Source organism: Coregonus lavaretus (assembly GCF_964263955.1).
Source record: "Coregonus lavaretus genome assembly, chromosome: 20".
Classification (NCBI taxonomy): domain Eukaryota; kingdom Metazoa; phylum Chordata; class Actinopteri; order Salmoniformes; family Salmonidae; genus Coregonus; species Coregonus lavaretus.
In genome coordinates, this window is record NC_140007.1 from 38,127,353 (window position 1) to 38,142,510 (window position 15,158).

General features: G+C 44.5%; 1 protein-coding gene across 1 annotated transcript in view; it reads right to left on the minus strand.

Annotated features, from left to right (window-relative positions):
* LOC311148155 (formin-like protein 3) overlaps nt 1–15,158 on the minus strand; it is a 71,237-nt gene that overhangs the window by 23,281 nt on the left and 32,798 nt on the right. Inside the window, exons 2-8 of the mRNA XM_084185046.1 lie at nt 12,679–12,762; nt 12,279–12,436; nt 8,692–8,775; nt 5,469–5,615; nt 4,398–4,506; nt 4,077–4,153; nt 2,871–2,964 (exon numbers count right to left, since the gene is read on the minus strand). Of these exons, the coding sequence (XP_084041172.1) occupies nt 2,871–2,964; nt 4,077–4,153; nt 4,398–4,506; nt 5,469–5,615; nt 8,692–8,775; nt 12,279–12,436; nt 12,679–12,762 (753 nt within the window). The remainder of the gene's footprint in view (nt 1–2,870; nt 2,965–4,076; nt 4,154–4,397; nt 4,507–5,468; nt 5,616–8,691; nt 8,776–12,278; nt 12,437–12,678; nt 12,763–15,158) is intronic.

Genomic DNA, 15,158 nt, shown 5'->3' on the forward strand with positions numbered 1-15,158 from the left:
AATACAGACCTGAGCATATTTTGGGGAGGTTTGCCAAGCAGTGAAAAAAGTAATCTTCCAGTCCAATAGAGTAGGATATACTTCAGTTATGTTCACTTCTGAACCACCTCAGTGTCCGATATGGTCCAATATTTTTCCAATATATTTGACATAAAAATGTATGGCTGTCTCTTTGTCATATGGAGTTGCTGTGCTGTATAACAGTCTCAGGTTAGAGAGTGACCCGTTATCATTTTTTTATTTTGAATTACTGATAATCTTCCCTCCCTACAGAATGCCTAATGAAACACTAATAAAGTTGACATTAAAGGCATTACATGTATTTAAAATTGTTCCAATTTAGATCATTTAAAATATACAAAAGTATATTTATCACGGACATACTTCAATATACTTCAATTTATTAATGAAGTATGATAAAAACAAAAAACATACCGCCTGGGATGCCAAGGCTATGAGTGTAAGCAGACGTCAACACACTCCATTTGCAATGAAAAGACTGATTATAGGAATTCATGGGAAGGGAACAGAATAAAATAAGGCAAAGGGATAAAGATCTCGCCAGACACACACACAGATACACACATACACACAAACAAACAGATACACACACACACATATACACACACAAACGGATACACACACACACACATACAAACACAGAGCTTATTTCCCAACATAAAGAAACCCCTCTGATTTTAATAAAGACACAAGTCCAATCCCTTATTCCATATCAGCATTCTTTAGCCTAGAGTTGTTGTGCTGTAATTAATACTTAATTACAGAACATATATGGCTATAAAACAGGAGTGTGTCCCAAATGGCACCCTATCCCCTATATAGTGCACTACTTTTGACCAGGGCCCAAAACATTTCAGTAAAGTGTCAACTGTCATTATGATGACATTTTAAAATCCCACTAGAGAGCTGTTGGTTGGTTGGTTGGTTGGTATTGGTATTTTATTAGGATCCCCATTAGCTGTTCTGAAAGCAGCTGCTACTCTTCCTGGGGTCCACACAAAACATGAAACATGACATAATACAGAACATTAATAGACAAGAACAGCTCAAGGACAGAACTACACTACCAGTCAAAAGTTTGGACACACCTACTCATTAAGGGTTTTTCTTTAATTTTACATGAATAATAGTGAAGACATCAAAACTATGACATAACACATCATGTAGTAACCAAAATCATGTAGTAACCAAAAAAAAGACCAAGTACATATTATGGCAAGAACAGCTCAAATAAGCAAAGAGAAATGACAGTCCATCATTACTTTAAGACATGAAGGTCAGTCAATGCGGAACATTTCAAGAACTTTGAAAGTTTCTTCAAGTGCATGAAACTGGCTCTCATGAGGACCACCACAGAAATGGAAGACCCAGAGTTACCTCTGCTGCAGAGAATAAGTTCATTAGAGTTACCAGCCTCAGAAATTGCAGCCCAAATAAATGCTTCACAGAGTTCAAGTAACAGACACATCTCAACATCAACTGTTCAGAGGAGACTGTGTGAATCACACCTTCATGGTCGAATTGCTGCAAAGAAACCACTACTTAAGGACACCAATAATAAGAAAAGACTTGCTTGGGTCAAGAAAATCGAGCAATGGACATTAGACCGGTGGAAATTTGTCCTTTGGTCTGGAGTCCAAATTGGAGATTTTTTGTTCCAACCGCTGTCTTTGTGAGACGCAGTGTGGGTGAATGTATGATCTCCGCATGTCTATTTCCCACCGTAAAGCACGGAGGAGGAGGTGTGGAGGTGTGGAGGTGCTTTGCTGGTGACACGGTCTGTGATTTATTTAGAATTCAAGGCACACTTAACCAGCATGGCTACCACAGCATTCTACAGCGATACGCCATCCCATCTGGTTTGGGCTTAATGGGACTATCGTTTGTTTTTCAACAGGACAATGACCCAACACACCTCCAGGCTGTGTAAGGGATATTTGACCAAGAAGGAGAGTGATGGAGTGCTGCATCAGATGACCTGGCCTCCACAATCCCCCGACCTCAACCCAATTGAGATGGTTTGGGATGAGTCGGACCGCAGAGTGAAGGAAAAGCAGCCAACAAGTGCTCAGCATATGTGGGAATTCCTTCAAGACTGTTGGAAAAGCATTCCAGGTGAAGCTGGTTGAGAGAATGCCAAGAGCTATTTGAAGAATTTCAAATATTAAATATATTTTGATTTGCTTAACACTTTTTTGGTTACTACATGATTCCATATGTGTTATTTCATTGTTTTGATTTATTCACTATTATTCTACAATGTAGAAAATAGTAAAAATAAAGAAAAACGCTTGAATGAGTAGGTGTGTCCAAACTTTTGACTGGTACTGTACATCAATAAAACATTTTTTTTTAAAGGCACAAGTAGCCTACATATCAATACCAATACATACACACAAACTATCTAGGTTGGTTCCCACATTGTTTGACTGGGTGGCTGATTAGAGTATTGGGGCTCTGTGGGGCTCTGCAGATTGCTCAGAGTAATTGGGTCGTTCCGGTGTTTAGATGACTACAAAGGCTAGGAACTGAAAGGCTAAGCAAACCTTTGTGATCCACTCACTCCCAAAGGGGAGTTGATCCTTATCAAGGTTGCCTCACATCTGGTGGCTTAATGAGACTAATAGCCCCAGACATAGCAGGGTTTTGGGCTTTGCATAGCAGAACTGTGTTCAAGTAGTATTTGTTTTATTGATTGCGCTTGCTTGGCATAATGGAACTAGTGGAATAGTCCCAAATGTATAAACCCTACCCATCTGGCACTCAATCAAACCCTCAAAGTATTTGAATCAGATCTGGTGGACGAACTATTGTTAGCATTTTCCTGTTGATTTTTTGCTGTACTGCACCTCTTTGAAGTTGTCGAAGGCAGAGAGTATGATCTCATGACCTCCTCTAACCAGACACACTGCAGCCAGCAGCTCCAGAACCAGGGCTTTTGTCCTGTAGACAAAACAAAAAACACACTGTATTCCACCTGTACGTGGTTCACGTCCACCACACTATGACTTTGATAAGATTACTCTTTAAAGATATGTCATCTCTCCATCGACTTTATACATTCCAAACACTTGTTAAAGCACTGCATGAAGACAGAGAAGCTGTAATCCATAAATCCATACTTTGATGTTTAACACCCACATAGAAGCAGGAGAGCAGGGGCTGGTCACGGCTCTAGCAGAGCTTATGCTAAAAGAGGTCATTATGAAGGGATCAGCTCCCACGCTTTAACACTGTAATCCCCTCTATACTAAACACTCCTCTAACACACTGGATGTATAACAGGCCTTCGTCCCAAATGGCACCTTATTCCCTGTAATGCACTACCTTTGACCAGTGCCCTATTGGCCCTACTCAAATGAGTGCACTAAATAAGGAATAGGGTGCCATTTGGGATGCAGCCATGCTTTTCCAGGCTAGATGTATGGTTTTCATTCCCAACTTCACAGAGAAGCCGATGGGTGGGAGCCCCCAACTTTACAGAGAAGCCGATGGGTGGGATCCCCCAACTTCACAGAGAAGCCGATGGGTGGGAGCCCCCAACTTCACAGAGAAGCCGATGGGTGGGAGCCCCCAACTTCACAGAGAAGCCGATGGGTGGGAGCCCCCAACTTCACAGAGAAGCCGATGGGTGGGAGCCCCCAACTTCACAGAGAAGCCGATGGGTGGGAGCCCCCAACTTCACAGAGAAGCCGATGGGTGGGAGCCCCCAACTTCACAGAGAAGCCGATGGGTGGGAGCCCCCAACTTCACAGAGAAGCCGATGGGTGGGAGCCCCCAACTTCACAGAGAAGCCGATGGGTGGGAGCCCCCAACTTCACAGAGAAGCCGATGGGTGGGAGCCCCCAACTTCACAGAGAAGCCGATGGGTGGGAGCCCCCAACTTTACAGAGAAGCCGATGGGTGGGAGCACCCCCCCCCACCCCCCGGCTCATCCTCACTTGTGACAATGCTTCTCTCTGCACTATCTTGGTTTGCATATGAACCTTTATAAGAATCTTTCACAATGGCTATACTCAAGCTAAGGAGGCAGGGTCAGCCCGAGTTCTGCTTACCTTGAGTTCCTATTGTTCAGACTGAGGGCTATTTCGTTGACTGCGTGTGCGTGGGACATCACCAGGTTGAAGCCATACTGGAGAGAGGAAATAGAGATAGAACAAGATGTGGTCAAACAGAAGAACACTCCACCACTCACCCCTGTGGTGGCTCATACAGTAAAAATCACACTCATCCACAGCAGACTCTCTGACATCTCTTAAATAGAAAATTAGGCTGCATTTGCCCTTTTTTGTAATGAGAGAGAATTGTGATTTGTGGTTATACTGTATATTGGTGACAGTGGGATTGCTTTGATAGTGGATATCACCAGTCAGTACCTGGTAGTTCATTATGGCTCGCAAGCACATGATGCAAACATGCACGTCGTCCTTCTGGCTCACGAGTCGTGAGTTCTTAATGGTTTTGCTGTTCGGTGCTGTGCCATAGCTGCAACAGAGGGCAAAGGTCAACAACAACATGTTTTTTATTCAACGTTTAGTTATCATACTACAACAACAACAACAACTTATGATTCCACTTCATTCTTCTTGGTTGATCTGAACAGTCAGAGCCCATCTTCATTGTGTGTTCATATTGTGTGTTTTCTGTACAGTATCTGGCAGTCATGTGGCTGCATCTACTGGGTTTGTGCTCCACTACCACCAAGCTCAACGTGAGTCACGGAGAGTATTTGGCAGAGCAGAGGGACCCGAAATGGCCCCTGTGGTTACTGATGCATTCTGGGTGGTTTCCTGACACCTGTTTGTCCCCAGGCTGATGTCTGCTTGTCACAGAGCAGGCTATCCTCCACATCCTCTCATCTTTCTGTCTCTCTCTTTTTTTCGCTCTCCTTTTTCTCTGTTTTCATGTCTATATCTTTTCTGCTTCTGCTTTTTGAAACAGTGTCTCCTGGGTCTCCTCTCACTGGCTATGATGTGCTCACTAGATGAAGAATCACAGGGCAGACGGCCCACATGTGGAGCTCAGAACAGCTGGGCCTAATCTGTCCATGACAGAATAGTGGAACACATCTGGATGGAGGAAGACCATCAAACATGGAAGGAAACGCACAGTTCAGGTGGCCAAAAACAACCATTCTGTCTCCTTCAATGTAACAGCTCCTTCACCTGTAACAGCATACAGATGAACCCACAACCCCCTGCAATGAGTTCAGGAGTGACGACACATACCCCATCACTTATCATCTTATCCTATCACATCCTCTCCAGACCGAGACCGCTCAACATCATGGCACCATCATCATCATCATCATAGCAGAGGACTAGCTGACATGCTAACATATGTTTGGATGGCTACCTGATATTCTAACATGCTAACATACGTCAGGGCCAAGGGTTAAAGGAGCAAGGCACAGTAACAGCAGCAACACAGTAGCAGACGATACGTACCGGAGAACAGACTGGCGCGCAGAGCGGACCAGCGTGTTGCAGAAAGGCTGAGCGCCACTCTGGTGTAGATCCTCTATAGACCTACTCCAGGATTTAGCCTTGTCCATGGAAATCTCCTCCCCATTCTCCAGACCCTCAAAATTCAACCTGGGCCACGGACGGACAGACAGGCAGACAGACGGACGGACGGGTAGACAGACAGACAGACAGACAGACAGACAGGCAGGCAGGCAGGCAAACAGAAAGACAGATACATAGAAAGACAGAAAGAAAGATGGGCAGACAGGGGGTCGAGGTAGATTAGGTTAGAAATGCAGCTTGGTAAAAGATCAAAGGTTATGTTATACAGTAGAACTGCACAGTAAAAGTCTGCACAGTAAAGCTTAGTGCAACACAGAGTTGAAAGGCTCAGTCATTCCCATTCAGGCCCAGTCCATAATATGCCAGCATGGCAATATAAAAGCACAGACATGTGGCTCACAATCAAGTCCAACCTATTTATTCCTCGTGTCACTATTTCTATTTCATTTTGTATCTTTATCTTTAACTTTGCATTGTTGGAAAAGGACCCGTAAGCAATGTTCCCTCTAAGCTGTGCGCGCAGCCTGAGACTGCCACACAGAAATATCAGCCCACAGAGAGAAGCACGAGATTAAACTTTCTAGAGCAGTGGTCACCAACCAGTCGATCTCTAAGGCATTCCCAGTCGATCGGCAAACATTTCTGTAAAAAACCCAAAGATAAAGCCTTGTGTTCCTATTTTTTTTTTTGTCTAGGGCTGTTGGCGGTAGGTGCACCCGATTCAGCTGCCCTGCGCGCCAGATAGGCCAACTGTTGCCATTTTGAACCATTTCATGTGTCTGAAGGCACAAACTCTGCCTTCCTGGCGGGCCCAGAGAGCAAATCAAGTGCACTATAGGCCTACCGCTGGCCAATCGGATGGCTCACATGACCGTGTCTGCAGTTACGTAGCAGGCATAAAATAAATCTACAGCAAAGTTGATACTGTGAGATTTCAAAACGTTTAAAACCATGTCTAGAGAGACACTGTCAACGAATACAGCAAAGAGATGCTGTTTTTATGAGTGAGTTCATGTTTAAGTTCTTACTCAGCACTGTCAACACTTTGTATTCAACACCGTATAAGCCGTAACATTTGCGTTCTTCCTATTTCCACTCACCGCTACAACAAGCACTGCAGCAGTAATGAATGAGTAGGAAAGTGTATCTATAGGCTTGTGTTGATGTTATTAGCGGCTTGGGTCTTTTTTTATATCGAGGAGTAACAACATGAACAACTGTTCATAGGAGTAACAACATGAATTTGTACAAAATGAGGTGCGACTTGAGTTTCGCCATCAGCTGGAAGACGGTGTCCCTTTTGTGTCAGTGTCAGTGGAGGAAAGGGAGAGTGGAGGGATGTTGAGAGGTGGACCCTCAGTCTGCTGCTCTCCCTCCACTGAGAATTTCCATCAGATGCAGGCACCATCAGCCCAGTAAAATGAAAATAAAAAGCTAATTATTTAAATGTAGCTCACTCAGCTGTCCTTCACAAGTACAACAACGGATCTATTACCGATGTGAATGGCCAGAACAACAATGCATTGGCAGGGCAATTCAAGCAAAGCCAATATGCGGTGGTAATTGTATTGGGCCTATAGCTTACTGCACAATCCTCATTGCTACAGTACTGTTTTTAATTGGTTAATTTCTCTGTAATAATGGTATGGGAATAATAATGCATTTGTAAAGTGGTTTCTTGCATCAAACAACACAGTAACATTTTCAGTCACCTCCTTGTCTGAAGGACAAGTGGATAAACAGGTTAATGACAAGCCCTGCATGTTTTTTTTCTCAAAAGTCTCATGGAATGTAGGCCTACATTGAACACCACACATTGGCTGCTACTGTAGGCTGAATGATAGAACAGCTATTTCCATGTTAAAATGTTATGTGATGCATTTTCTCAATTTGTTTTATGGTAGGCTACTCTGGTAGGCCTACATTATGATCAAATAGCCACACTGTTAAAACTGTAACTTAAAGCAGGTACAGCCTCAGTGTTCACAGTAAACGCGCCAGAAGTTGCACAGAATTTTCACAACGTTCAAGTTTATGCTCAGCAGCCCTTAAATTTGCTCAGTGCCAAAACTAAATTAGAGGGAACATTGTCTGTAAGTAAGCATTTCACTATTAAGGCATCTGCATACTAGGTTCATACTCCCTAAAAAGACCTTAGCTTGAAAAACGAGAAAAAAGCGGCAATAGTACTCTGCCCTACCAAGCAAAAAGGCAGTAACTGCTCATAGCGTGGAACTGAGAAAAATTGCTTTTATTTACCTTGGTTTCACAGTAACCTTATGCAGTTACTGCTAACATGGACCCCATTTTCTCCAAAACACAATACAATAGAGGCAGGATACTTGTCCACATGATTAAGCATGTATTTAATGTAGCAAAAATGACATTAACTCATTTTCGACCAAATTAGCAGTTACTGCCTTTTTGCTTGGTAGGGCAGTACTGTTTCTCCCTCTTGAGATGCCGTAGCCAGTATACACTTCCTCAAAATAGTCCGAATTAATCTAAGATAACTCAAGAAATCTGTACTTAATTTTGACGTCTTAGTAACGCAATTGTACATCTAACTAATATGTTTGGTGCAGTATTCCTCAAGTGAAAAAAAGTTGCATGAAAGCGAGTCGTCTCTCCTTGAATGACAACAAACACTTCATTGAAGAATCCCTGCTGTTGACCAATCACCGCAAAGGGGCGTAGACTTCAGCTGTGTGCATGAATAGCCGATAAAACCCTTGCCGTAGACCAAAACGAAAATAACAAAAATCACTAAATGTCGTCATAATATATGCACAAACTGTTTCGGATTGGGAAGGATGCAGACAGCTTTAGTCTACACCTGTTGTTAACGAAGCATGTGACAAATAACATTTGATTTGATTTGATTTGAACCACTCATTCAGTCTGCCAAGTATGCAGCATATGAGGCCTACAAGCACACCCAGGCACATTCAAAGAAACACAATGCTATAAGGAATCCATCCAGTGTGCTATTGCCCATTCTTACAGACACAAGACTGTGTCCTTTGCTCCTATCTGTTTGTATCAACACTTCTTGGATCCAGTGCCAATCTGGTTAGGTAGCTAACTACTTCCAGTCTCTTCTGAAGATATGCTAAGCTTAGCTTAGGTTGTGTGTACTCACATGACAGCACACTGAGCAAAGGACAGGTACTCCACCAGGATATCCAGACCTCTGTTCTCATCGTTTAGGAACTCCCGGACCCACCTGGATGACATGGGACATGGAGAGAGAGGTTAGCAGGACAGATTATTCAGCAGCCAACACACCCTTATCTGCTAGTGATGGATCATAACTTACAGATGTAGGATCTTAATTTGAGCCAGTTTGCTACAGCAGGAATATAATCAAGTAGCAAAAGGAAATGTGAATTATTATGTGGATTATAATTAATGGACATTTTTGTAGGGGTTTATACATTCTTGACAAGGGAATATCAAGTCTGAAATGTCAAAGTGGAAATGTCTAAGTTCAAAAACTTCAGAAGCCTTTTTAAACCTCAAATACACTACAAGTGTTACATTTATCCTGCAACTGGGTGATCAAATTAAGATCCTACATCTGTAGTAGGGCAAGGAGTTTCCCCCACAATACCTGACCAGGGAAAAACTCTGGGCAAAGAGGAAGGAGAGAGGAACAGAGAGGAACAGAGAGGAAGGAGAGATTAACAGAGAGGAACAAAGAAGCAGGAGAGATGAACAGAGAGGCAGGAGAGATTGATAGAGAGGCAGGAGAGAGGAACAGCGAGGAACAGAGAGGCAGGAGAGAGGAACAGAGAGGCGCAGAGAGGCAAGAGAGATGAACAGAGAGGTACAGAGAGGAACAGAGAGGAAGAAGAGGGACAGAGAGGAAGAAGAGTGGAAGAAGAGAGGAACAGAGATGCAGGAAAGAGGAACGAGAGAGGAACAGAGAGGAAGGAGAGAGGAACAGAGAGGCACAGAGAGAGACAGAGAGGGAAAGAAAGGCAGGAGAGAGGAACAGAGAGGAGCAGAGAGGAACAGAGAGGAAGGAGAGAGGAACAGAGAGGAACAGAGAGGAACAGAGAGGAACATAGAGGAAGGAGAGAGGAACAGAGAGGAACAGAGAGGAAGGAGAGAGGAACAGAGAGGAGCAGAGAGGAACAGAGAGGAAGGAGAGAGGAACAGAGAGGCACAGAGAGGAACAGAGAGGAAGGAGAGAGAAACAGAGAGGAAGCAGAGAGGAACAGAGAGGAAGGAGAGAGGAACAGAGAGGAAGGAGAGGCACATATAGGAACAGAGAGGCAGGAGAGATGAACAGAGAGGAACATAGAGGCAGGAGAGAGGAACATAGAGGCATGAGAGAGAAACAGAGAGGAAGGAGAGAGGAACAGAGAGGCGCAGAGAGGAAGGAGAGAGGAACAGATAAGAAGGAGAGAGGAACAGAGAGGAAGGAAAGAGCAACAGAGAGGAAGGAGAGAGGAACAGAGAGGAACAGAGAGGAAGGAGAGAGGAACAGAGAGGAAGGAAAGAGGAACAGAGAGGAAGGAGAGAGGCTCAGAGAGGAACAGAGAGGAAGGAAAGAGGAACAGAAAGGAAGGAGAGAGGAACAGAGATGAACAGAGAGGAAGGAGAGAGGAACAGAGAGGAAGGAAAGAGGAACAGAGAGGAAGGAGAGAGGAACAGAGAGGAACAGAGAGGAAGGAGAGAGGAACAGAGAGGAAGGAAAGAGGAACAGAGAGGCACAGAGAGGAATGAGAGGGACAGAGAGGAACAGAGAATAACAGAGAAGAACAAAGAGGCAGGTGAGGAACAGAGAGGAACAGAGAGAGACAGTGAGGAACAGAGTGGCAGGCGAGAGGAACAGAGAGGCAAGCTGTAAAAGCCTACATATTTGAGTCTACATCTTGTAGACTAAAGTCTGCTCAAAATGGGGTCCCCCCCCCCACTCCCCTCCACCCCCACTACATCCCTGGCGGAGAGAAAAAGGACTTGGCAAGGCAGCAACGGAAAGTAAATGCGAGAGAGCACGGCTTCAGATTTTCTCTTCATTTAATTCCAGTTTCCTGGAGGGGTGAAAAAGAAAGTCCAAACAAAGGAATTCCCATTGCGATGAGAGAAATAATATGGAAGGCATATGGAATGGCTGAGAGAGAGAGGTCTGGGCTCAGGTTGGAGCCCCTGACAGTCACGGTATTAAATCTGCCTTCCCCCTTAGCCTCAAGACCCCTGCTCCCCCCTTAGGAAACCACAGGGGAGTGGAATTGTGTGAGGGAGAGAGAGAGAGAAGGGGCGTGAGAGAGAGAGGTGAGCAGAGAAACAGAGGAAGAGACAGAAGCAGTGAGATTGGGTGTAGGGAGGAGTAAAAGGGAGGAGGGGGAGGTGGAAGGGGAGGCGCGCTTGATCAGTTTCCTTTCTACCAGCCCCCCTCCCTCCCTCTCTCCCCTCCCTCCTTCTCTCTCTCTCTTCCTCCCTTCCCCTCTCTACTTCCCTTCCCCTCTCTCCCCTCTCTCCCCTCCCTCTCCCCACCTTCTCTTCCTGTCCAACCAGATGCTATTTCAGATTGTTTTGTCAATCGGAGAGGGGCTAGGATTCGGACACACGCAATAACCATGGCTCTGTTCCACTGACTCTATTCGACCCACTAAACTACAGCCTCTGTCTGAAAATAGCATCCCCATTATTTTCCTATGTCAGAACACAGACTTGTATTGATGAGGGAAACATGTAATAGGTCTTATTCTTGGAGCCACGCCCTGAATACAATGACAGATCACAAAGAACTCTTCTAAATACGAGAGTATATTTTAGTTTGATTTAAAGGACATCTCTAACTCACACCCATCAGAGGTACAGTAAGTATCTGTCTGACGTCTGATTATGACATCAGTTAAACAGTGTGTGTGACAGAGAGGAGGGTGGGGCTGAGAGAAGGTTTCTCCAAACTGAGTATTTTTCGTATATGTGTGAATTTGTGTATGTGTGCGTATGTACGCGGACCTGCGTGTGTGTGTGTGTCGTGTACATGTCCATACCTGTGTGACTAAAATGTACAGATGTGTGTGTGTGTGTGCATGTATGTGTATGCGTCTGTGTACCTACGTGCGTGAGTGTGCATGTGTGCGTGCGTCCATGCTGCATGTCCGTGCATGTGTGTGTGTTTTTCACAGGGTTCATCGTTGGTCGGCCATGCTTCCTGTCCCTCTGGCATACACAACTAAGCTTCCTGCTCTCTACTATTTTATGGGGGAGTGGACCATTCCTTTCCTAGCAGCACAATACAATGACTACCATCTGGGCATTGTGAAGAGGAAGACTGGGGAGGCTGGGGAGGCTGGCAGGACAAAACAATAGGAGTTAGGAGTGATCTGGGCATCAGGAAAACAAGCTGTAGGTCCCTTGGACAGGAAGAGGAAGAGGAAGAGGAAGAGGAAGAGGACAGAAAGGCCCTTTCTTTCTTAAAGGGGAAAACAAAGGTCATTCTGAAAGGGGAGATCATGGAATTGTTTCTTCAAGAGGAAAACAAGGGTCATTCTGAAAGGGGAGATCATGGAATTGTTTCTTAAAGGGGAAAACAAGGGTCATTCTGAAAGGGGAGATCATGGAATTGTTTCTTAAAGGGGAAAACAAGAGATGAGAAGAGAATAGAAGAGAAGAGAAGAGAAGAGAAGAGAAGAGAAGAGAAGAGAAGAGAAGAGAAGAGAGGAGGGGAGGGGAGGGGAGGGGAGGGGAGGGATGAGAATAGATCATCACCCTATGTGATTAGTCCTCAGTGATATCTCCAGTTCCCTCAGAACCTTAGTGGATTCCTGGACCCGCCTTCGGAACTTCTTGCGTGTGACTCCTGGGTCTAAGTAGCCCCGTAGTTTGGAGATGTAGGTGTGAGGAGGGTTCTTCACCTGAAACCGTTCCTAGTAGAACACACAGGGAAGAGGGAGGACAGAGTCATCAGTGCAACGTAAAAGGGTTCAAATCATTATGCAGTAAAGAATAAACCTACACTGGAAAAATAAATGGTTCTATCAAATCTATCAACATTGCTTCATAGCTATTGGTTTCTGAATAGACTAGATGTGTGGGTTTGTAGAGGTGTAGGTGTGGGATTGTTCACTTGTAGTAACCTACATGTGTTGTAGTGTTTAAAGGAGTTTACCTGGTCACAGATGAGGTCCCATTTCTTGTCATTATCATACTGTCTGAGGAGTCTGGCTTTGTCAGGAGGAAGGTTCATGGAATTCTGAAAACACAAGACAAGATTTCATCAGCCACACCCCAATGCAATATCAGTTCACACCGCTTTGTTGAACCATTCATTGATCATTTCATCATAATTCATGATTTCATGACCGTTCCAGAGCTGATGACCCTGCCTCAGTATATTGTGTTGTTTGAGGCCAGTTTAGTGTCTTTTAGTTCCTTGGGTGGGTCAACACGTCCTCTCCCGAATCCTTGGCAGTGACACAGGCCTATGACCTCACTTCCTGTTGACTTGCAGCAGCCTGTTGCATGAGCTCATCCAAAACCCTCCTCTGTGTTCCAAATGGCACCCTATTCCCTATATAGTGCACTACTTTTGACCAGAGCCCTATGGGCCTTTGTCAAAAGTAGTGAACTATACAGGCAATAGGGTACAATTTGGGATGCAACCCTCCTCTGCGGTTGGTCGCAACAAGCTTCTAAAACCTTCAGTCCGACTACACTGCACTTTTTAACCACAGGCTATACAGGCTACAGCCTCTCTGTCTCTCTATCAGCGAGGAAATGGCTATTATTACTATCTTATTACTATCACTTATCCAGCAATAAAAACACACAACATGAGAGCTGAGAGCCACAGGGCAGGCAACATCACAGTTTTAATACTATGGCTCAAATGAGGTAATTCAACATGATTGCTCTAGACTCATTTGTTGTTTAAGTGTGTGTGTGTGTGTTCCAGAACACAGACTATATGACATGGGCCTCTGTGCCTCTGGTTAAAGACTTCCTACCATGAGTCATGAGCCCATAAACAGAGGTCAGGGTTCAACTCTGAAATATCTTAAATACCAGGAAGTGCAACAATACGTGGCCATTAGCTACAGCTAGCTCCTCGCCACCTAGTCAAGTGTATCTGATTGCCTCAATGCTTCTCTGTGAAGAGACCATGAAGACTTTGCTCTGTTTTCTCATATAGCCTCAGACTCAGGACCCCCCATTTTACAGCCCACATACAGAGCACACACGCGGTCACGCACGCAAACTAGCATACGCGCACAAACACACACACACACCAACACACACACACCCACAAAGACACACACACCACAAACTGCCTGTCAGCTTGACCTGTATAACTCACCCCTGGCCTCACCCGGCCTCTCCTCCTGACACACACAAGCAATTTCTCAAATCATCTTTCCTCGTTCATCTTTCCTTCTTGCATTTTCTCTCCTCGCCTCCTTCTCAAAATGCACTGGAGGAGCTGAGGTGAGATACCTCCAGTACGGTTGAGGAGGTGAGGAGATAGGATGAGAGGAATTGCAGAAAGAGACAGAGCCACACTAACTGAGCTTTAACAGATCACAACCCAGTCTATTCATGATCCTCTGGACCCTTTAACCATTAGTAGCAAGTATACTGCAATTCAGCTTTTAGCTGTGAATGTGTACAAGATTAAATGTACCAACGAACCAATAAACCATTCTATTAGTAACACCAGCATGTGGGGTGTCATCATGCCCCATGGACTTTCCTATGCCTTTCTATTCATATCCCTACAATGATTCATAGCAGTGGAATATCACATTACATTTACATTTTAGTCATTTAGCAGACGCTCTTATCCAGAGCGACTTACAGTTAGTGAATACATTTATTTTTATTTTTATACTGGCCCCCCGTGGGAATCGAACCCGCAACCCTGGCGTTGCAAACGCCATGCTCTATCAACTGAGCTACATCCCTGCCGGCCATTCCCTCCCCTACCCTGGACGACGCTGGGCCAATTGTGCGCCGCCCATGAGTCTCCTGGTCGCGGCCGGCTGCGACAGAGCCTGGATTCGAACCAGGATCTCTAGTGACACAGTTAGCACATATAAAGTGTATTTTAATGTATTTTCCACAGTGCAGTGGGGTGATTGGATCTTTCCATCAGCAGCATGTACAGCATGAATCATGTTGGACTGACTGTCTGAGGTGATGAATGAGGACTTCGGCACATTGCTTCTGTGCTGTGGAGTACTGCTGAGGTAGCCTGAATCACTGAATCACATTGACTCAGTAGTGAAACAAACAGTCTGGATATCCAGGCTACTGCTGAGGAAGGGTAACATTGACTCAGACTTACATACTCTTTGTTTAAACTCTAAAACCACATTGACAGAAACAGCAACTATAATCATTGATCCTTTGAACGTCTACAAAGAACTAGTTACATTTTCTTTAAAAAAATAAGAAAAATAATACAAGATTAAAGAAAATAACTGAAACGGAAAGACTCTAAAAATTAAGAAAGATAATTCAACCAACAACAAAAAGTATCTGAGAACTATATTGGACCCTCGGGCCTGACTGTAGTGAAGAGATCAGTGAGAATCTGTTACATTAGGGCTCTTTGACAAGACATTTCCTTCCAAATGGCACCGTATTCGC